The sequence below is a fragment of the Nymphaea colorata genome, chromosome 7 (genome assembly GCF_008831285.2).
Source record: "Nymphaea colorata isolate Beijing-Zhang1983 chromosome 7, ASM883128v2, whole genome shotgun sequence".
In the NCBI taxonomy this organism is placed as follows: Eukaryota; Viridiplantae; Streptophyta; class Magnoliopsida; order Nymphaeales; family Nymphaeaceae; genus Nymphaea; species Nymphaea colorata.
This window is the reverse complement of record NC_045144.1, coordinates 21,667,968-21,689,362: the sequence shown is the minus strand read 5'-3', so window position 1 is coordinate 21,689,362 and position 21,395 is coordinate 21,667,968. Positions and strand designations below refer to the sequence as shown.

Below are 21,395 nucleotides of genomic sequence, written 5' to 3'. Positions count from 1 at the left end.
TCGATTAAAGTAGCGTTTTATCGATAAGTCTCAATGATGCGAGGAAAGTTGTGCGTCGATAAAAACTTGACCAATACATGTACTTTTACTGACGATCACAGGATGTTGGTAATTTTCAAAAGTAAAAAGTTTCATGCAAAAACTGTAACTCATCGGTGAAACAAAGGTTTTTTTTTTTTCACTTTTACTGACGTCCAACACCAGCCGTGGATAAAGTTTCTACTTCAACGACATAATAACTCCATGCATCGGTGTAGGTTGTTTTTAACTGAGTCATACGTTGGGCGGTGAAAATTTATACTTACTAACATTTGTCTCTGAAGCCCTGTAAAAGTGACTTCCACAAACGTTATATTTTCCACCCGTTGTGAAACTATTTTTTTCGTTATTTGTGCTAACCCTTTCGAAGAAAACATGCAAGTGGTTGGTCACTATAGAAGGAGAGGAAGAAAGAGGTGTGTGAACCGTGAGAGGGGAAAGATAAAGCGCCAGGAAAAAAGGCCAATAATGATGGTGGGGTTTTTCCCATGATGCAGGCTGGTGACTTGCTGGCTGGTAGCCCTCAAAGAGAGAAAAAGACCTGAAAGAGAGGAGAAAATGAGAGATGCTGGCTAGACAAGAGAGACAGAGCAAAAGAGGAAAAATAGTGAGAGATACTAAGACAGATGTTGGCAAAGAGCAAAGAGAGAGAGAGAGATGGAGATGCTGAGAGGCAACAGTAGAGCGGAAAAAAAAAGAAAAATGGAAGAAAGGGCAAAAATACCTAACGGTATGTTACATTGAGGATATGATATCCACGATACACTTTCTCATGCAACCTTTTGTTGTGTGTGTTAACCCTTCATGAAAGTTAATGCAAAAAATAAAAACGCTGTTTTTATGAAGATGGTGAAGTGATCAACTTTTGAGTTTCCCAATAATTTCATCCAGCATTACTAGTGCTCCTTTTATGAAGATGGTGAAAACTTTTGAGTTCCCCAATAATTTCATCTTGCATTACTAGTGCTCCTTTAGCTTGCTGCTTGCCTACTTTAATTTTCAGTTTTTTGTTTTTAATGCAAATGTCAATTATGATCATAGTGGAATCACCAAGAGTCATTTTTCAGTTTTTTTGTCATGTATATATATGGCCCTTTGGCCGGCCAAGTGTGCTTAACATTTTAGTATAGTGTGTGTTTAGATTTATGCTGATACCTTGTGTCATGCCTTGTGATTACATGTAAAAACAAATGCTGAATTAGTGTGTTGTGTTGTTCTTGTGTTGTATTTTGTATCATTCACATAAACACAACAAGAAGACGTACAACAGGTCATTCCTTTAACTAACAACCTTTCATGATTTTTTTTTGTTTTTTTATGCTAGTAAGATCCAAATCTACTGTGGATCTCACAATTCACATCTTTAATGCTTCCCAATTTTTCCATTAATGTACATACCCTTTTTTTTGTCAATAAAGGTATGGACCCTAAACCCTCACGAGCTCGTCATTGGAAATTTTTAAGCATTAAATATTAGAAAAACGGAAGAAAAAGTGAAAATACCTCTACCACTGCCATTTTTGTGAGAATAATTAAATTTTGGTTATCTTGGAAAAACATGAGTTCAAAATCGTGGGTGCCACAACTATTCTACCTAGTTGTTCTGCTTTCTATACTACCCAACTGTAGATAAAATAAAACCATGAAAAAATAAACGGAAACTAACGTGCATGGTTCGCTCATTACAACTTACATCCACGACACCAACACCTCACTCTCTCTCGTTCCACTCGTCATGTTTCGAAATGACACAGGAGACATTTATAAATCATGGGCACATCTCTCTAGGAGACAGGCATCTCAAGAGATAAAACGCATCGTTGAAGAGATAACGCAACATGCGCATGAGAAGGAATCCGCCTCAAAGTTACAGAAAGTTTTTTAAATCTGACTTAAAATCAGAATCGGGTCGTTATAGTGGTACCAAAGCACAGTTCAACACTAGGACTTGGGTTTCATATGTGGGGATGTGTATGCCTTAAAGGTGGTGAATTTAAACACCTTAAAAGTTAAGTTATGTAATATAGATTGTGATAGATCTTGATGGACCTATAAAAAAGGTTGTTAAACAGTTAGTTGTCCTAATGAACCTAGCCTTTTTTGAGATAGAGCCGGAAGTGTTAGAGGGTGGGTTATGGTCACCCAAACCAAAGGTCCAAACTCAAAAGTGAGTTGGTAGTTACAGAAAGATAAGATGGATGAAAATTCTAGGGAGTTGGACTAAACAAATGAGGTTTATGAAACTAATTTATTCCTTTTCAGCGACTTATTTGTTAGTGATTCTAGAATAGTCTTTCCAAATATATTTAACACTTTTCATTCATAAAGTTCGTTCCTGTAACTTATTTTATAAACTGAAGTATCCATTTTAAGTTCCCAAATGTTAAGTCTTATGCATAAATATGTGAAAATTTATGAGGTTATTTGTAAATTACTTTTTTTTCTAAATGAACCGGTGAGTTAGGTAAGAGAGTTTATGGTTGTGCTTGTGTGAGCACTTACCCTCAAGGACCCATATAATTTGTCTTATTACCTTATGATACCCCTCAAGGAAAGGGTAATGGTACTGTGATGCACCTCATCTAGGCATCACAATTGGTCAAGTTCTGTAATGCATGGCATTTTCGTTGCAGTATAAGCTACTTCTTTCTGCATTGAAGCCAACTTCTGCTTTTGTAGTAGTGACGTTACTCTGTATGCAACTGATTTTACGAGATAGAAGAGGATTAGTTAAAAAAAAACCCAACGGGTCATTTGGTAATTAGTTTAACAAATTTATTTTAAAATTGAAATAGATTCATGAAATAATAAAACTAAGTGTCCATGAATTTGCCCAAATTCATCAAATATTCTTGCCAAAGAACCTCTAAAAAACCCACTCGCGAGAAAGTCTTCTTTTTCCCAATGAGTTCCCAGTTCCGTAGAAAATACATCTCCTGAAAAACATTTCTTTATTCTGCCCCATATAAATGGCGCTCTCCGCCATTTCCCTTTCTGCTCTTGTTAATTCCCATTTTATATAGCAGCCGACGAAGACGAAAAAAATGAAAAATGTTTTCACCGGCCAAAAGATGGAGGGGGCAGAGATTGCTTGGGTGATCTGCTGAATAGAGTCGTTGTTATTAATTGTAATCTTGTCGAGGTGTGTTGAATGTCTGCTATTCTTGCCCAAGTGGAGAGTAGAGAGCTAGTTTGCTTCTTTTACTCTTTTGAAACTCAATGGCCTAATCATTGTGGCATTACGGCGGTGTTTCTGTTCTTGCTTTGAGCTTGTTTGGTTTTCTACATATTCTATTCTTTTAATCTATTCCATTAAATGGGAAGGAAATTCTTCATTGCTATATGTTCTCGTAATTAACTATACTTATTATAGAGGACGTCTCACACCTAAGTATAAGGAGTAGCTGATCCGCATATTGTCTGGTATGGGCAGTTACCAGACTTATGTATATATTTGTGCTCTTTAAGGTAATGGCAGAACCAGAATTTTTTGTCAGTACTATTAGTTTTATTCCTGAAAGGGTTTCACTACTGTTTTAAGGTATGCTTATTTTTGAAATGGTGCCTGTCAGCCCAAAATTTATGGCTTCAAGTATAAGCTTGGTATTCTAATTGTTTTTTAGAAAGGAGCAGTTTTATAAAAAATGTTTATTTCAGACATTTTTTGAGACAAACTTTTCTTGCCAATTTTCCCATTAAAACGGACATGTCTTATTTCCAATATCTTTAAAAGCATTTATCATTATAACCTGCTGTGGACTGCTTATTAATCTTGAAATATACCATCTGAATCCATGGATGCTCGGGATTTTTGAAAATCATATTTCCTATGACATGGGAATCCTGAAATATGGAAGCCGTACTATTTCTTGAAGATAAGGAATTAAAACTTACATATAGCCACTTACCTTTACATTATTACAAATAACTCCCCCATGTTCGAGAAAATATGCGTAGCTACCTGAGATATCCCATAGATGGGACGTTGTTGCATTTATAAGTTCAGCAGCTTTGTAAATTTCTCAAAATATGAATTTTTCTTATTAAATTACAACTTTTATCATGTAATATCCCATAGGCAGTGTATGATATGTGTTTTCCCACCTGAAAAAGTTTAGACATTTTAAGGAGACCAAGAATCGCAGGAAAACTTTCGGTTGTTCTTCACCAACACTGGGTGCCAGACCAACCAGGAACTCATTTTGTCCAGGAATTATAGTCTGCAAAAGTTTTAAAGTTACATGAAAAGAAAATCATGCTTCACCTCTTTAAATTTTTAACTAGCACCAAACATTAAGCAGAACATATATTTAATTTCATTGCACAAGTACACAGACCATAGACGTAAATATTGTTCTAATTGCTAACAGGAAGAACCAGGAAATTCACGACTTACGTGCACGCTCTTCTGCCAAGCAATAAGCATGCTTGCTTTCTTATTGACAAGCTCCATCTCTACGATCATCATTATCATACAGACGAGGAAACAGAGATCAGGAAGCTTCAGTTCGGGGGAAGACTCTGAGTTTTGAGGAACTCAACATACTCCTCCTCAGAGCAGCAGAACCTTAAGCAGCAACGAGGGCAGTATAATAAGTAGACGGCGTAAGTTAATGATCCAGAGGTCATTCCACCAACCTCCGGTCCCGGACCCTTTTCATCTGCGTCCATAAATATTCATATTCACGTACGGAAGAGTTTAGTCAAGTCATTAAAATTGCTATATATATATATATATATATATATATATATATATATATATATATATATATATATATATATTTTAACGAGCATGCATATGTGTGTGTTTGGAGACGGAGTGGAAGCGAGATGCTCTCAACTGATCCATCTACCTCTACACCATAGTCATAAGGAAGAGTAATGCCTATACAACCAAATAAGAGATACACTTCATCTTGTGGCCCCTACGCAGTGGCAAACCAAGGTAGTACACGCAACTCATTCTGTTAAGGTTGTTTGGCAATAGCAACGTTACTCTCACTTAAACATGTTCAATAAAATGGGCCAAATTCATATAACACTATAACAAGTGTTCTATAAATCTTCTCTTTTTTTTTAATGGATCGATAGGACAATAACAATACGTCACTATTGTCAAACGGCCTCTTAAGAAACAACCATGCCTAATACATCTTTCTCAATGCCACATCAAGAAAATTGTGGTGCATTTGCCTGTTAACAGGGTGAGATGCATTGATCTACTGTTGGTGGCTAATGGTTTTGGGAGAAAGGGGAAGTACAGAAAGACACAGCTGAACATGCTCTTATTTTCTTAAACAAGTTGAGTGCAAAAGGCACGGAGAGCAGGAAGAAAAGGCCCAGAAAAAAGATGGAAAGGAATCTTGCTTCATTGCAAGTGCCAACTGCGTGCAACCTGTGTAAGAAGATTGGATGAGCGAAGAATGAGATATTCCCTATGCTATATTTATAAGGTCAAGCATGACACGTAGAGATCTATATAGAAGGAGGGAGTTACTGACGGTAGTTGAAAGTGTAACATCTATTTATAGTCGGGTTAATTGATAGAATACTATATAACAATGTTTCATGAATCTACCTAATATGTATGTCTTAAGAATTAGGTTAATTGATAAAGTAGTATATAACAATGTCTCAAGAATCTGCCTAAATCTTTATGGCATAACATATTATTGTTCTCATGATCAAATCACCCCACGGGGTTTAAAACTGGATAAAAACCCTTAATGCACATTGACTAGTACAATCTTTCTACTCTACTAGTGCAAAGGATGTTGAAAAGGCCATAGTCTAAATATGCCTCTTGAACCAGTGATCAACCACCTACCAGCCACTAATTTGAGTTAGTGTGTTATAGACAATATCCTAATTATCAATGCATCCCCTAGTTTAGGGGATTTTTTGAGATATTGAAATAATAAAAGCTTAACGATTTTCAAATAAGGGTGGACGTCCAACTGGATAACTGATGGGTACAAAGTTGATGGTCAAACTCACCTAAGAATTAAGCAGGTTGAGATTGAGCAGCTGGCTGGGGCTTCGGGCCAGCCTGACCCTGCTTTTGTTGAGCCTTGGGCCAGCCCAGCCCACGCTGATGCCCAGCCCTAGTCCCATCTTAGCTCATTTGTTAAATGGTTCATGCCATGCATAAGCAATATGGATGTTAAAAAATGTTCTTTTAACACACTTCAACAATTGGCGTGCAGACAGTTCACGTGCTTTCACTGATTTTTTTTTTTTTAAACCGAAGCGCCCTTTTCAGTATACCTTTAAGGATCAATGTGGAAAATGGGATTAAAAATCAATGTGGAGAATGAGATCCACCTAAGGATGTCATTGGATACGAATTCGGATTAGATATCAAAAAAAGATATATATTAGACATAAAAATAAACTTATTGCCCAACAAAAATATCATTTCACATTTGGATTTAGTTTTAATATATGAAAATATTGCAGTCTGAATTAGGTTGCATATTTGAAAGTGAGATTGGGATAAATTTATGCATTTAAAAGTGGGATCCAGATTTTTAATTTCAAATTCAAATTTGAATTTGCACATACGAACATCAGATACATAAGATATGGTAATTAAAGGTACATTCAAATCATTAATTGAAATGCTCCCTTACCTGATGCAGCAATAGGGATGATCGCCTCTTCCAAATCCCAAATCAACTAACTCTCAAGTAATATTGATTAAGAAATCAACAAAGTTGCAAACAAATGATAAAGTCTTATGCTAAGAAAAATTAGCATAAATCTAGATCTAGATTTCTTAAATCCAGCCACTAGATCTAGATTTCTAGCATGGCAGCTAATTTGAATCGATGCCATGACTTACCGAGCAGACATTAATCCCTTTCTCCAATCAAATAAGGCCCAACCTGATGCAGGCCACCGCCGACAGAGGTGTTCATGTCTGAACCTACTCAGGCCCGGCAGAGCCACATGCATGGCTCATGTAGGCAGTTGCTGGGCCAGCTTCGGTCATGGCTGAAAAAAAATTACATGTAAATATATTGAAAATTTACCGCATGGCAAAAACTTTGAAAAGTTTATTCTTAAGGCTTGGATGGTTTTCAAACATGTTTAAAATTTTTAAAAAGTTCTATTTTAACTGTTTCTTTGGTACAAGAAGAGTGGGTTAAGCCAAGCCCGAACAATCTTTCACAACACGAGGAGGGCCAAGGTAAATCTTGTTGAGGAAACTTACAATGCAGTGGAAGTTGCAAGTCGTCGCCTGTAAGATCACCAATGGCTTTAGTTCCATATAGAACTCGTCCCTGTAGAAAACAACACAAGAGGAAGAGGAGGAAGTTGAAGAGTATGTCAGTTTTGGGGTTTCCTTCTAAGGGGCTCCTCTTGTGTAATCAACATTATATTACTTAGTCTCACTGGATATAAATAGCCAGCCCCTTAGGTTTTCCCTAAATTCAGCAGCGGTTACAGTGAGTGAGAGATTTTAGGTGAGCATTAAAGCTTGTAACTGCAAGTGGGCCCCCTTGCAGTTACGAGATGAATGGGTAAGGCTCTTGGCCACTACCACTACCCAACATCTCCCACTTGGCCATGAGACCGCCAGTTTGCATCCACTATATGTGGGTTTTCTTGATCTTTAGTTACATGGTTTTTCATCATCGTAACACAAACTTTATTCAAGGTTTACAACAAGGTTTTCCATTTAATGATTTTTCCTTCGCAACCTTTCAAGTATCCAATATATTGTACATTAGTTATGAGGTTTTCTTCATGCGCAAGTATGTTCATCGTAACATGTTAAAACTTAGTCTTATGTAGACCATAAGCTTTACTTAAAGATCATCAAGAATTCTCTTGATAATAAAGCTAGCAATCATGTAAGCATTTGAAACATACTTTGCATATTCTCTTCTTGTTCAACAATTTCTTGTTCAACAATGAAATTAACTTTGATACTTTCCAACCACTTTACAAAGAGGCAAACCAGGATTTTCTTAGCCTCATGGGGGCTACATGCTTAACAAATATATCAATAGGAATTCCTTTTACTAAAAATGCTCGCAAACATATAAATACTTCTTTGTTTCATTCATGTATCCAAAAACAATTAATTGCCCTAAGACAAGGCAAACCTGGACATCTTTAATGTGTACTGACAAGCCAAATTAAGAGCTTGTATCACGTCCAGTACATAAACTAATATACATTGAAAGCTCATAATATACTTTTCCTTTATTGTTTTCCACAATTACTTAACTCCTTTAGCAACAGGAGTTCCAAAGCATTCATGCAATGCTTTAAGATGTGACAAAACAATATAAAGTTTTCCAACATAGCAAAGAGCATATTCAAGTGTGCTCCCACTTATCAAATATTTACATAGTCATCAACCTGATTAGCAACTCCTAATCTTTATTATGACTATTTAACAGAATAAGCAATTAATTTATAGTCTATTATACAAGCACTTTTCATCTTGTATAGTTTTCATCAATGTACTCTCTCATAAAAAGAGTTTCATTTAACTCATCGAGGTCAATACATAGCTTCGACAATACATGCATGCAACAATAATTCAAATAATTCAAATATTTCTATTCATGTATTCCACAAGATGATCATTAACATCACTAATAAGCTTCAGTCGAACGTTTAATACTAAACTGATTCTTAGTCGGTTCATTACCTGACCGCTTATTAGAATATTTAATCGATCAAACTTGATCATCAAATGAATAGTCAGCTTTTGTGCAAGCAACAATGATTCAAATATAACCATGAAGCTATTGACTTTTGTGACTATTATCAATGTTTGAAGAATAAAGAATTGGACTCAGTTGGTTATTTTCCTAACTGATCCATAAATTGATCTAGACGGTTCATTACCACACTGATCCTCGGACGAATCTTGCTCAGTTGGTTCATTGCCAAATTGATCCCCAGTCGGTTCATTGCCAGACTGTTATGCAGTTGGTTCATTGCCAAATTGATCCACAGTCGGTTTATTGTCAAACTGTTATGCAATTGGTTCATTGCCAAACTGTTCCTCAGTCGGTTCATTGTCAAACTGATCTTCTGATTAAATCAGATAATTCAGTAGATCGATATGATTTTCCACTGGATCATTATCTTTGGTATAATTATTTAAACACCTCAATCTCATGCCAATCTCATGCATAAAACTTCATATACCCTACCTTATATAGGTATTCAATGCATATGCATTTACAAACATGTTATTTAAATTCTAGACATATACTTAACAAGCATTGTATATCTCTCAAGATATCAATATGGATCTAGTTAGTGTGGATCTCATTATACCCATGAGTGTTATCTAACACCTCATGACAAAAAATTTAAATCAAATTCATTCTCAAACAAGAACTAGCTTAATTGCATGCTAACATAGTTGGATCCACAAATGTACAAATTACATAAAATATTTGGATCTAATAGAAACAGGATATGGATGTTTAACCGTATATCCAAATATATAATTCAAATATGAATCACAACTGTATGTAAGGCGGATCTCAAGCAATAAATAGATCCAGTTCCAAAAAGTCACATGAATTCATATTATATTAGCATAGATCCAAACTACTAATATCAACAATACCATTGACAAGAATTTAAAACACATGATCTTCATTGAAATATTATATAATACGATTCAACAACCATATTTACATTGTTGCTAACTCATCTCTCTTTTAAGAAAAACCAGTTATCATGTACTAGCACTTTTAGTGCTATAAAGCTTCAAATAAACACATTCTCATATGAATTTTGGTTCAAGAGTGTTATCTTACATCTCTTGACCATGCTTGAAACAAATTCATTTTATTAATAAAATAAGCAACTGAAGCTTTATTCACTAGATCTTTAGAATGATCTTTGGATCCAGAATGACAACAAATATCACAATATGATCGGATCCAAAAGCAAACATCATAACATATATTGGAACCAAAGCAAATAGGATATGTATTTTCCATATATCCAACCAAATCAGTTCAGATCTTAAGCTGAACTTTATGCAATGTGGATTCATCAATTCAAATATATAGATTCAGATCAAACCAGTAACATCCACAATGCAACTAATCTGAATTTAAAACCACAAATGATCCAAATAAAATATTGTACAACATGATTTCAACAACCATGTTTGGATCAAACAATACCCCAATTCTTGAACAAGGTGCAACAAGAAAAAAATTCTTTACCTTGAGATGATGCATGTCTGAATCCATACTAATTCATCACCTAAATAAAACAAGTCTCCAAATAAAGACATTCCAAACTCATATGAGTTTCAGTTCAAGAGTGTTACATTACACCTCATAAACATACATTTAAAACTAGTTCACCTCAGCAATGGAGTAAATAAAGTCTTGTTCAATAGCACTCTAAAATTATTTGAATTTATATATGCTAGCCATCTTTGATAAGGGCAAATAAAATTTCATGTACTAGAACAAATCTTCAAATAAAATATTTCATTAATAAGACTTTCATCATGCTTTGAGAGTGTTACCTTCCACAGGGCAAACATGATGGTATATTGTATTTAGTGTCTGTACAAGTATTTGGAGCCAATGATCCAACCAACTTAATCTGGATCTAAATTCATCACCAACCCAACACAATGCTATATGCATATCACCATGTCTAAGAGTGTTCAGCATTTAGTAATATAATTATTCCTTTTAACTAGGATAAACACAGCGTAATATAATCTTTATCCTGAGAATATTCTTTCATAAGGAGCTAAATAAATTCATTTGATAGCACTCTAGTGCTACTCACATTGAAAAAATGTCCAACTTGTAAAACCATTAGATCTAAAAATCAACGTTCATCAAAATATGTTTAGATATAATATAAACAAGATATAAATCTTGAACAAGCCAAATCAGATCATGCTCCAAAAGAGTGCAACATTTAGTGTGAGATCCAAATCGAACAACTAAAATGATTATATAAAACCAAAGTTTTGGTCATATCTGGTATCAGCATGAACCCAAAATGACGATGAATTTCGTAAAGCAAGTATAATAACATGTATTTGAACTAACATAAATAGGATATGGATTTTTAACCAATATCCAAACAAATTCAAATCTGAATATATCATGATTCAAATTGAATACAAATATGGATCTTAAGCAATAAGAAGATCCAAAGCAAAAATCCAAATGATTATTTAGATTCAGATCATACCAATGTGGGTCCACACACAATAATATCAACACTATACTTGATATGCATTTAAACAAGTAAAGATGATCCAAATTCAAATCCAATATGAACGTGTTTCAACATAATATCTATATTCAAATACGACACAAGATTTATACCGCCATTAGGTCTTGCACACAAAAAATAACAAAATTGCATAAGTAAACATATATGCTGCCAATCATTTTTCAGTTTTCGTGTCTCAAGCTCCCACTCTTGAAGTCATTTCTAAATTAATTCTATAACAAGTATAGAACTATAATACAAATAATATTCGAATGTATCACTTAAAGCAAGCAAAACTCACATTAAATTTTAGACCACGAGTTTTCCTTCTCATTTTCAAAGTTAATTTCAGAACCATTTTTCTAAAATTTTAATAAGTTTGAGTGGTGCCTGTATGCAATTCTACATAAAATCTCCTTTCTCCGCCGAAATTGCAAAACAATTTTCTGAAACCCTCTTCCAGAAATTTATAATAGCTCAGAGGGTACCATTTCGCAATTTCATATAAAATTCTAGGTTTACACCGAAATTAACTTTCGCAAGCCTCTTTCTGAAAACTTTTAAGCAAACATGTTTCCGCATTAATTTGTTAAAAAAGTAACAGCGTTTTTGAAAATACGGCCGAAATGGTGGACTGATTTTGCAATCTTCAAACTTCAGGTATAAAAACCCCTTGCGCTTGATTTTCCTTCATTTCACCGGTTTCCTTCTCTCTCCTCTCGAGAGCTTCTCTTGCCTCTCATTGAAAACCCTTTGCTAGGGTTTCGCCCGCCGTCGGCTTCGCCAACATCACCGGCTTCTTCATCATCTCCGGCCTGGCAATGGGGATGGAGCCCATCTACGGCCAGGTGTTCGGAGCCAAGAAGCATTCACTCCCGGTTTTCCTTCACCGCCACGGTGAGGTCGTCGTTCTATTCTAGTTCTACCGCACAGAGGGTGGCAAAGGTAGAGTTCGACTAGCAGAGAGCAACTTTGAGCCATCCTTTTCAGATTAGGGTTCATCCGGCGCTTTAGGCCGCCGCTACCTCCTCCTCAGTTCTCGACATTTCTGTGCTGCCATCCTGAGGAGGACAACCTCTCAATCTCTGCTCTCGTTGAAACAGAGATGCACCGGTAGACCCAGAGGAACAACAGAGGAGGTTTGCAGTGCTTCAAAAGCAGTTTTCGTCCTTTACTTAAGTTTACTCTCTGCTACCAGCATGAGAAAATCTCAGCTTTTGTCAGACGAAAGAATCCCGTCCTTTACCATGAGGCTGTTGAGTCGGACTCTCAATCGGCATACGGTGAGCCAAGGTTGTATATTTTCTTCTCTCTTATGTGTTTGTTTAGTTTTGAGTTTGCTGTATGTCGAGCAGAGCAGACTGTGCAACCTTTGCAACTGCTCGCCTGAGGCGCAAGTTCATAGTGCTTGACATAGCGGTGGAGCGATTTAGGAACAGAGCAGGCTCTATTTGCGTTTTCTCAGAATCATTGGAAAAGAGAATGCGTAGTTCAGGCGTAATACAGAAACCAGAGAGATTCATCAACCAGAGCAGGCTCTATTTGCGTTTTCTCAGAATCATTGGAAAAGAGAATGCGTAGTTCAGGCGTAATACAGAAACCAGAGAGATTCATCAACTAATTAAGGCTAGCATATATCATGCTTCGAATCAATATACCCTAGCATGCGCTATTTTCAAGAGCTAGAGATTAAACAACATAATACATAGGCGACTAGCATGCTCACGCAGGTAATATGATCTTCACAGGCTTCACTATGATCAAGATCGAATTTCACTTACTGGAATTCGATACGTATGGCTCTGATACCACTGTTGAGGAAACTTACGATGCAGCGGAAGTTGCAAGTCGTCGCCTGTAAGATCACCAACAGCTTTAGTTCCATGTAGAACTCGTCCCTGTAGAAAACAGCACAAGAGGAAGAAGAGGAAGTTGAAGAGTATGTCAGTTTTGGGGTTTCCTTCTAAGGGGCTCCTCATATATAATCAACATTATATTACTTAGTCTCGCTGGATATAAATAGCCAGCCCCTTATGTTTTTCCCAAATCCAATCCAGCAGCGGTTACAGTGAGTGAGAGATTTTAGGTGAACATTAAAGCTCATAACTACAAGTGGGCCCCCTTGCATTTACTGAATGAGTAGTGCTCTTGGCCACTACCACTACCCAACAAATCTAGCATTAATTGACAATTTTTTCTTTTTGTTGCTGCTGGCGAGGGTAAATGAAGTCCTCCTTAAACACCACAATTTTTTTGAAGGAAAGGAAGACCCACAACTTCCTTCAATGCATGAGGAGGGGCCAGGGTTTGACACTCTCTCCTTGTTTCTGGCAAGGAAAAGCGACGCCCTTCTCCTTAGACACCACAATTCTTCTGGAAGTGGAAGTAAAGAGAAACTGACACTTCCTCCACTGCATACACCACAATTCTTCTGGAAGTGGAAGTAAAGAGAAACTGACACTTCCTCCACTGCATGAGGAGGGGCTTGAGTTATTTGGCATTAATTAACAATTTTTTCTTGGTGTTTTCCTTTCAACCATTCATCATCAAATGGTGTTTCGGTTGCAAAAACTATTTTTACCTCCAAAAATCGATTATGGATTGTCATCAAAACGCCCCCATTTTCCAAACTCTTTAATTTTGATGTCGACTTGAATTAAATAAAGCTGCTGACTTGTCTTGGAGAAAATGAAAGGGACATCTATGTATTTATTATGACCCAGGGATAGCGGACAAGCATTCATGTATGAAACAACTTCGATGTACAAATACAGTTAGCCAAATTAATATTAGAAAGTTCATGAAAGGAATCTAACTATATATATTAATGAAGTTAATGATACATTTTTATATTATTGAGGGTATTTTGGTTATTACACATTCATATGCACAGACAAGACTGTGCACATAACCAGTTTCGCAGATACGTATTAGGGCAGTTGAAAATGTGATGGGTAATCCATTTATAGTCCTACCCACCTTACTAATGTAGTTAAAGTGTGTACTCCATTTATACTCCTGCCCACCTCGATTGAGAGCCAAAGTCCTCCCTTCTTGTTGCTTAAAGGTCTCATCTATAGTGACAGTGTTACCATCCAATCGACCTGTTTCAAGAGAATGAAACAGACTCATTATACACATTTCCTGACCTGATAGGGCCTAAGGTTGTATCTATGTGACTGGTGTGGAGCCTAATACATGTCCGCCAAATGGTAGCTTAACCATTCGACCTAAGGAACTCTAGAAGCTATCCAAACCCCCAAATCTGCCATTGGGTTATACGCATGAATATTGAAGAAAATCAAATTTTACATTCAAATAACTGCAGAAAATCTGATAGAACTTTCATGTTTTTTTAGGTTTCTTTCATATTCCAAGTACGCATTGGGATGTACTGCAACAGATTGGCTGTAATTAACAACCCTTAATTTTGACATTTACTACCGAGCATTGAGTTAATAAGGCCCTTGACTTAGTACTCGAGCACGCCGAAGAAATGGATCACTGTCTATATATTTATTATGACACTGAGAAAGGAGACATGCATTAATGTATGGGAACCATTTTGACGTAGGAAAGGCGGTTAGGCATATTAATGTTAAAAAGTTCTTAACGGACATTCTAATTATATATATTAACAATGTGACGCGTATTTTGACCATAGGTGGTCCATTCATGTTACATTTCGTTTCTCTTCCTGTACATAGACGTTATAATTCCTGATTCTTTTCTTATAAAAAGAGAGCAGCCTAAACTCTCACCAGAGAATAATCTAACAATGTCACATATTTCGAGTATGCATGAAAAAGTAATTCATCCTAAGTGAACCTTCCACCCAAATTTTCATTGTTGTAAGAAGAGTATGCTTTCGGCACTTCGAGTGCCACCTCTTTCATGTTTCAAGTTACACGTTAGTGGCTCTTCTTTTATAATACAGAGTTGACATCTCGATGATTTGAAAATAGAACACCTACCAGCCTCTGCCTGACCATCAGGCCAATTCCTTCAAGGATAATGCTAAACATAATATTAGTGTTATTAATTATAAAAGGTAAAATGATAATTTTTTGCTAATTTAACAATTAAATTTTAAAAAGTAGTCTGTGACTGATTTTTTAGCCACACAAAAACTTATATGTGTTAACAATATGAAAATATTAATTAGCCGTATAAAGAACAATTGATTTGCATTAACACATCTGTAGTTGTGTTCTCCTATATAATTACGAAACCAGACCACGCTTAATTTTTTTTGGTTTATATGAGTTGCTAATTTTTAGAACTTGGAAGGAATACCATGTTCCCGCACAATTGTACACCTTTCTAAGCATTTACTTTCTTATTAGAAACTAATACCGCTTCATAATAGTCATTGTCTTATTAACTATTTTTGAGTTCATTTTTGTTCCTTTTAAATAGTTAACCTATTCTTTTAGCTAACCTAAACTGTTTAGTGAGAAGACAGGCCAGTTTACCCTTGATTACATAAGAATGTACAATAATTAGTTTCAAAAGTAAAATTTTTTGCCTGAACATAAATCTTCAACACGCATTAAATAAACACGAGTTTCTTTGTTTTTTCTTTTTTTTTCGTTTCAAGTTTTCTAATATAGATATCTAGCACTACCAGATGTCTCTGTTTCCTCCTGATTACCTCATTTGACGTAGCATGTGAATATCTTTGGCTTTTTAATAATTCTATGTAAAAACGCTGCGGTGAATTTAGAGTTTAGTGTTAAAAGTGACTGTGATTGCCAAAAAGACTATAAACTGTTGCTGCAGCATAAATAATTATAAATGTTCATATGGTGGATTTTTTTAATGATTTTTTTTTTGTTATATTGATTACAAGTGTGATTGATTCACTAAGTCAGAAATAAGTAACCAGCGGTGTCCTAAACTTAGACAAAAAAGTTTGATGTGACTTTTGTATACCTTTTATGAATTTCTTTGGGATGTTTAATTTGGCCGGACTTGTGAAATTCTATAATTATTTTTTTTATGAAATGAGAATTGTGCTACCAAACAAATAATTATGATTCTCCAATTACAGGTTCATTCTTTAATCAAAATCCTGGAATTGTGATTCTACACTAAGGGTGAAATTATAATTCCAGAATTTTATAATTTTTTCATTTCTTTTTAAGGCACATGCTACGAGGGTTTTAATAATCTTAATTCATGTTTTATCAAACATATCATTTTCAATTTTGGAATCAAAATTTCAGACTACAAAGTAAATTAGAATTGGATTTTTCATTCCAATTTCATTAATTTCTAGGTGGATTTTCTAAAACTTCTAATTATAAAATCAAAATTTAGTGCCGTCAAATTGAAATCCCAAATTGAACTAGCCACTTTACAATACACGCAGATGGAGACTCCCCCTTATTTCTGATTTTATGATAAATTGTTCCTGCGCACAGATTCACAACATTCTCTTCTCCACAACAGAGTTTATCATTGTCCTGAAGAACGTGAAATGCGGGAGATTACATGTGAACCACATTAGCTGCTTAATTCTCATACTCCTATTATTAGGTATTAAAAACCATCTTGACTTCTAGCCCACACAACAACTTTCCATCCCCAAGAAGTCTTGCACTCAGTTTCAAAAGTCCAAATCCTATGGTTAGCTAACTTTAACGAACACAGTAGGATGAAAGATCCCAGTTCTACTCAGAAATTAGAAACAGTTATGTGAGGTCAAAAAGAGCCTTTTGGCTCGTTAACAGCCCCCATTGCACCCACTTCATCGGCCCAAGCCTGGCCTGCTATATGTTCGGGGCAGGTAGGCTCCAAAAGTTTTGGCTGTGCTAGGCTGAAACTGCAGTCGGATCACAGGCCCTTTACAACTTGAGTATCTTTACAACTTGAGTATAAGGTACCCGACAGGTGCTCGGCCCGATATCCTTAATTACACCTGATCAGAATTACACCTGATCAGAAGGTCAAATGTTTGGGCCCAACATGTTGGCTTTGCATGACACCCACACCATTGACCCAGCAGAAAAGGGCATGTGTCATGCATAGGGCCAGCACAGTAGATCGATCATGTCTTGGCCGACTGTGCAACCAGGACTGCAAATGGGCATATTCTAAGGATTCCACTTATTTTCATTGCCAGAGTGACAAGACTCAACTAATCCCAACATAGATGGAAAAAAAAGGCTAAGAATCTATGGCTGAAGGAAATAGGCCTACTCCAATGAGATGGGATTTCCGCATAAACAGTATAAGTAAAATCTCCATTACTCTATGTTCTACATAATGGTTTTATGTCCAACGGAAAATTACTAGTTCCAGTGTTCAGAACTCAAATTCCACTCAGAGTGCTCGACACCTAAGCATGGTATGACCAGTAGCAAAGCCACATATGTGCTGCAGTTGTCCACACCTCCTTTATAAATTTCCTTTATTTTCACACACACACACACATACACACACACATATATATATATCTATAGTGCCCCTTATCCTAAAATTTTTGGCTCTGCAACTGAATATGGGCCAGGTATTATATTTTTTTAATAAAAGGGCAGATAGGTATTTTATAAAATTGTTTTCACTCATTTTACAAAAACTAATGAACTTTTTCTTCCCTATTTTTGACCATACGATAAAAAAACCATGTCTTATTTTCATTATCTTTAAAAGCTTTTTCCATATTCTGTTAGCTTCAGAAATTTAAATCTACACTAGACGGATATATAACCTGCTGTGGACTGGTTATTAATCTTGAAATATACTATCTGAATCCATGGAGGCTCGGGATTTATGAAAATCATATTTCTTGTGACATGGGAATCCTGAAATATAATACCTGTAACACTCCTTGAAGCTAAGGAAACCTTACATATAACCGCTTACTTTTACATATTTACAATTGACTCCCTCATGTTCGACAAAATACACATAGCCATCTGAGATTATAAAATAACTCAAAAACCACATGCTTTTGTGGGAATTACGGAAATATACATACAAAAACTATTTTACTATTCATCAAATGATACTTTACAATAATAAATTACATGCTTTAGATTCCTCAACAATTTTACATCTCTCATGCACACGCTCTCTCCTTCTGTCCTTTGGGTTATAAATGTAGTTAAAGGGAAGGTTGAACTACGAAAGTCAGAACAAAAAACTGTAGATTGTAAAAAACTTTTAATATAGTTTAAAGCAGTTTTCTTTATTTATTAGTGATAAAATTATTATACTATTTCTGGAGCATGTGTTTGTAAAGTTTTTTATAACTCAGGCAGTTATTTGTAATTATTTTTCAAACGGTACGTGAGACGTTGTTGCATTTAAAAGTTCAGCAGCTTCGTAAATTTCTCAATCTACAAATTTTGCTTATTCAATTACAACTTTTGTTATTTAATATCCAATGGGCAGTGTATGATATGAGTTTTCCCACCTAAGAAAGTTTAGACATTTTTGCGGGGACGTAGGTTCGCAGGAAAACTTTGGATTGTTCTTCACCAACATTGGGCGCCACAGCAACAAAGAACTCATTGTGTCCATGAATTATAATTTGGAGAATTTTAAAGTGCATGAAATGAAAATCGTGCTTCTCCTCGCTAATTTTTAATATTATTAACTAGTCCCAAACATTAAGCAGAATATATTTAGTTTCATTGCACAAGTGCAGAGAACTTATTGCTAATTAACAAGAGGAACCGGGAAAACCACGACCTACATGCATGCTCTTCTTAAGCATGCTCGCTTTCTTATTGGCAAGCACCATCTCTACAAGCATCATCACCACATAGAACAGAAAACAGAGATCAGGAAGCTTCAGTTCGGGGGAAGACTCTGAGTTTTGAGGAACTCAACATACTCCTCCTCGGAGCAGCAGAACCTCAAGCAGCAGCGAGGGCAGTATAATAAGCAGACGGCGTAAGTTAATGATCCAGAGGTCATTCCACCAACCTCCGGTCGCGGACCCTTTTCATCTGCGTCCACAAATATTCATATTCACGTACGGAAGAGTTTAGCCAAGTAATTAAAATGCAATTTTAAATTCACAAATGCATGGCAGTCTCTCTCCACACACACACACACATATATATAGTGTGTGTAATGCTCATGTGTGTGTTTGGAGAGAGAGGAAAAGAGAAGGAGAAAAATGGTCAATTCCATCAATCTTAACACCATAAGGAAGAGTAATGCCTACGACAACCAAACTAGAGATGTGCCTTATCTCATGCCTCCTACCTGGCCATCTCTGCTAGGTCTCTTGAGAACAGAAAGAAGCTAAGAGGGATCAAACTGTTAAGATCACCCACCAATTTTCAATTTCATTTTTTGTTCTTTGATTTCCTTGATTTTTTCCTTAATAAAAATAGGAGGCATAACCTCCGGCCGGATGTTTGCGGCCAAATATTAATAACCGCGGCCAAATATTAATAATCATTAGGAACCTGAAGCTGGTTATGTGCACCTCCTAGTGCAGCGTGGTTAGTGACCAGCATACTCTTAATAAGTAAAACGAGCACTATTTTTATAAGGAAACGAATATAATGAAAAAATTGAAAGGCTAAAAAAGGTCCCTTTTTTGGAAATTTTCCAAAATGCCCTACTCCAGCCTTTTGTTTTCGGGTACATATCTATTGCATGCATACACCAGGGTGGTGCTGGCAACTCATTCTGGTAGATGCTGTTTGGCCATAGTAACATTTTGCCACTGTCCAATAAACTTTTCCCAAAAAATGAGGCAAACTCAGGAAACATTAATATAACAAGTATTCCATGAATCTGCTCACCTTTTTTGGGCAAGTTTAGGGCAGTAACAATATGTTACTGTTGTGAAACTGCCTCTTCAGAAGCAACCATGCCTAATGGATTCTTCTTGGTATCACATCAAGCAAATTGTGGTGCAATTGCCTGTTAAAAAGGTGACATAATGGTTTTAGGGCAAAGGCGAAGCAAAGGAAGAGAGAGCAGAATGTGCTCTTACTTTCTTGAACTAGTTCACGTGCAAAAGCCACTGAGAGCAGTAAGAGAAGGGCCAGAAAGAGGGTGGGAAGGGAAAATCTCTTCATTGCAAGTGCCAACTGCAACTGGTATAGGAGATTGGACAAGTGAAGGATGAGATCTCCTCTTTGTTCTATTTATAAGGCAAAGCGTGACACGTAGAGACCTATCTAGAATGAGAGAGTTACTGACGGTAGGTGAAAGTGTTAACATCTATTTATAGTCCAACCGAATCTTTAGGTGTCACCGACTGTACTAGCATATAGCATCCATTTTATTTAGTTTTTGGCTTAAATTCTTCAGGTGAATTGGAGCAGTATCCCACCGTGGGAGTAAAATAAAGACCCCTTCCCTTTTCCTCTCTCCTTAGGGATTGCTAGACAATCGGAACAATAACACATAGTTCTCTGTATTTGCCTTAAAGATTGGGGTAATTCAGAGAACACTGTATAACAATGTTCTGTGGATCTGCCTAAGTCTTTAGGGTTCGTACATGTAACAATATGTTATTGTTCTAATATCAAATGACCTCATAGGGTTTACAACTGGATAAGAACCCTTAATGTGCATTGGCTGGTATATTAGTTCTATCTCCATTAAGTACAATGGATGTTGAAAAGGCTATGGTTTAGCTATGCCACTTGAACCAGTGATTAGCCACCTACCAGCCACTGATTTGAATTAGTGCCCTAAAGACTTTATCCTAATTATCAATCCATCTTTTAATCTATAAAAATATTGCAGTGTGAATTAGTTTGTATTTCTGAAAGTTAGATTGGGATTCAATTACGCATTTAAGATTCGGATCCAGATTTTGAACTTTAAATTCAAATTTGGATTCGAATCTGAACATACTAATATCAGATAATTAAGATATGTTAATTAAAAGGTACATTCGAATCATTAATTGACATAAGGTCATGATCCCCAACCTCACCTGCGAGATCGAGATTTCTAGCATGGCTAAGTGGTCTCGACCCAAAATACCCTCAATTAAAAAATCTGGGATCGATGCTGTGACCTAACGAGCAAACATTAATCTCTTTCCCAGATGTTATTGTCGGCAAGATAAAAGAAAGGATAGCACTATCATTTACGAACGAATAAAATGTCAGTCGACATAGATGTTCACCTACCCA

General features: G+C 36.1%; 1 protein-coding gene and 2 long non-coding RNA genes across 11 annotated transcripts; 1 reads left to right on the top strand and 2 right to left on the bottom strand.

Moving 5' to 3' along the window:
* Window positions 1-4,332: 4,332 nt before the first annotated feature.
* Window positions 4,333-14,075, bottom strand: LOC116257501 (uncharacterized). Of its 9 annotated transcripts, none has more exons than XR_007573855.1 (4): window positions 13,056-14,074; window positions 7,256-7,325; window positions 6,037-7,035; window positions 4,333-4,700 (listed from the first exon to the last, which is right to left on the bottom strand). XR_007573855.1 is itself a non-coding variant. In XM_050078795.1 (4 exons), the coding sequence occupies exons 1-4, from the start codon at window positions 13,251-13,253 to the stop codon at window positions 7,030-7,032; spliced, it is 282 nt and encodes a 93-aa protein (XP_049934752.1). In that variant the 5' UTR covers window positions 13,254-14,075; the 3' UTR covers window positions 6,714-7,029. The 9 variants fall into 9 exon arrangements, 3 of the variants coding, with proteins under 3 accessions (XP_049934752.1, XP_049934753.1, XP_049934751.1); XR_007573857.1 differs by having other exon boundaries at window positions 6,672-7,035; window positions 13,056-14,064; XR_007573854.1 differs by having other exon boundaries at window positions 6,884-7,035; window positions 13,056-14,056.
* On the top strand, window positions 10,317-13,432 carry LOC126410228 (uncharacterized). The gene is made up of 2 exons (XR_007573860.1): window positions 10,317-12,567; window positions 13,023-13,432. It is a non-coding gene; the product is annotated as an uncharacterized LOC126410228 (long non-coding RNA).
* A 4,818-nt stretch (window positions 14,076-18,893) lies between the features above and the next one.
* On the bottom strand, window positions 18,894-20,374 carry LOC116257883 (uncharacterized). The gene is made up of 2 exons (XR_004173494.2): window positions 20,240-20,374; window positions 18,894-19,235 (listed from the first exon to the last, which is right to left on the bottom strand). It is a non-coding gene; the product is annotated as an uncharacterized LOC116257883 (long non-coding RNA).
* Between the last annotated feature and the right edge of the window lie 1,021 nt (window positions 20,375-21,395).

Excerpts from the sequence above, each read along its gene's own strand:
- LOC116257501 (XM_050078794.1), bottom strand. The coding sequence starts at position 13,253 with ATGAGGAGCCCCTTAGAAGGAAACCCCAAAACTGACATACTCTTCAAC. Across the intron at positions 7,326-13,055 it reads GCCATACGTATCGAATTCCA|GGACGAGTTCTATATGGAAC; the intron begins GTAAGTGAAATT and ends TGTTTTCTACAG. Across the intron at positions 7,036-7,255 it reads CTTGCAACTTCCACTGCATT|CCATGACCGAAGCTGGCCCA; the intron begins GTAAGTTTCCTC and ends ATTTTTTTTCAG.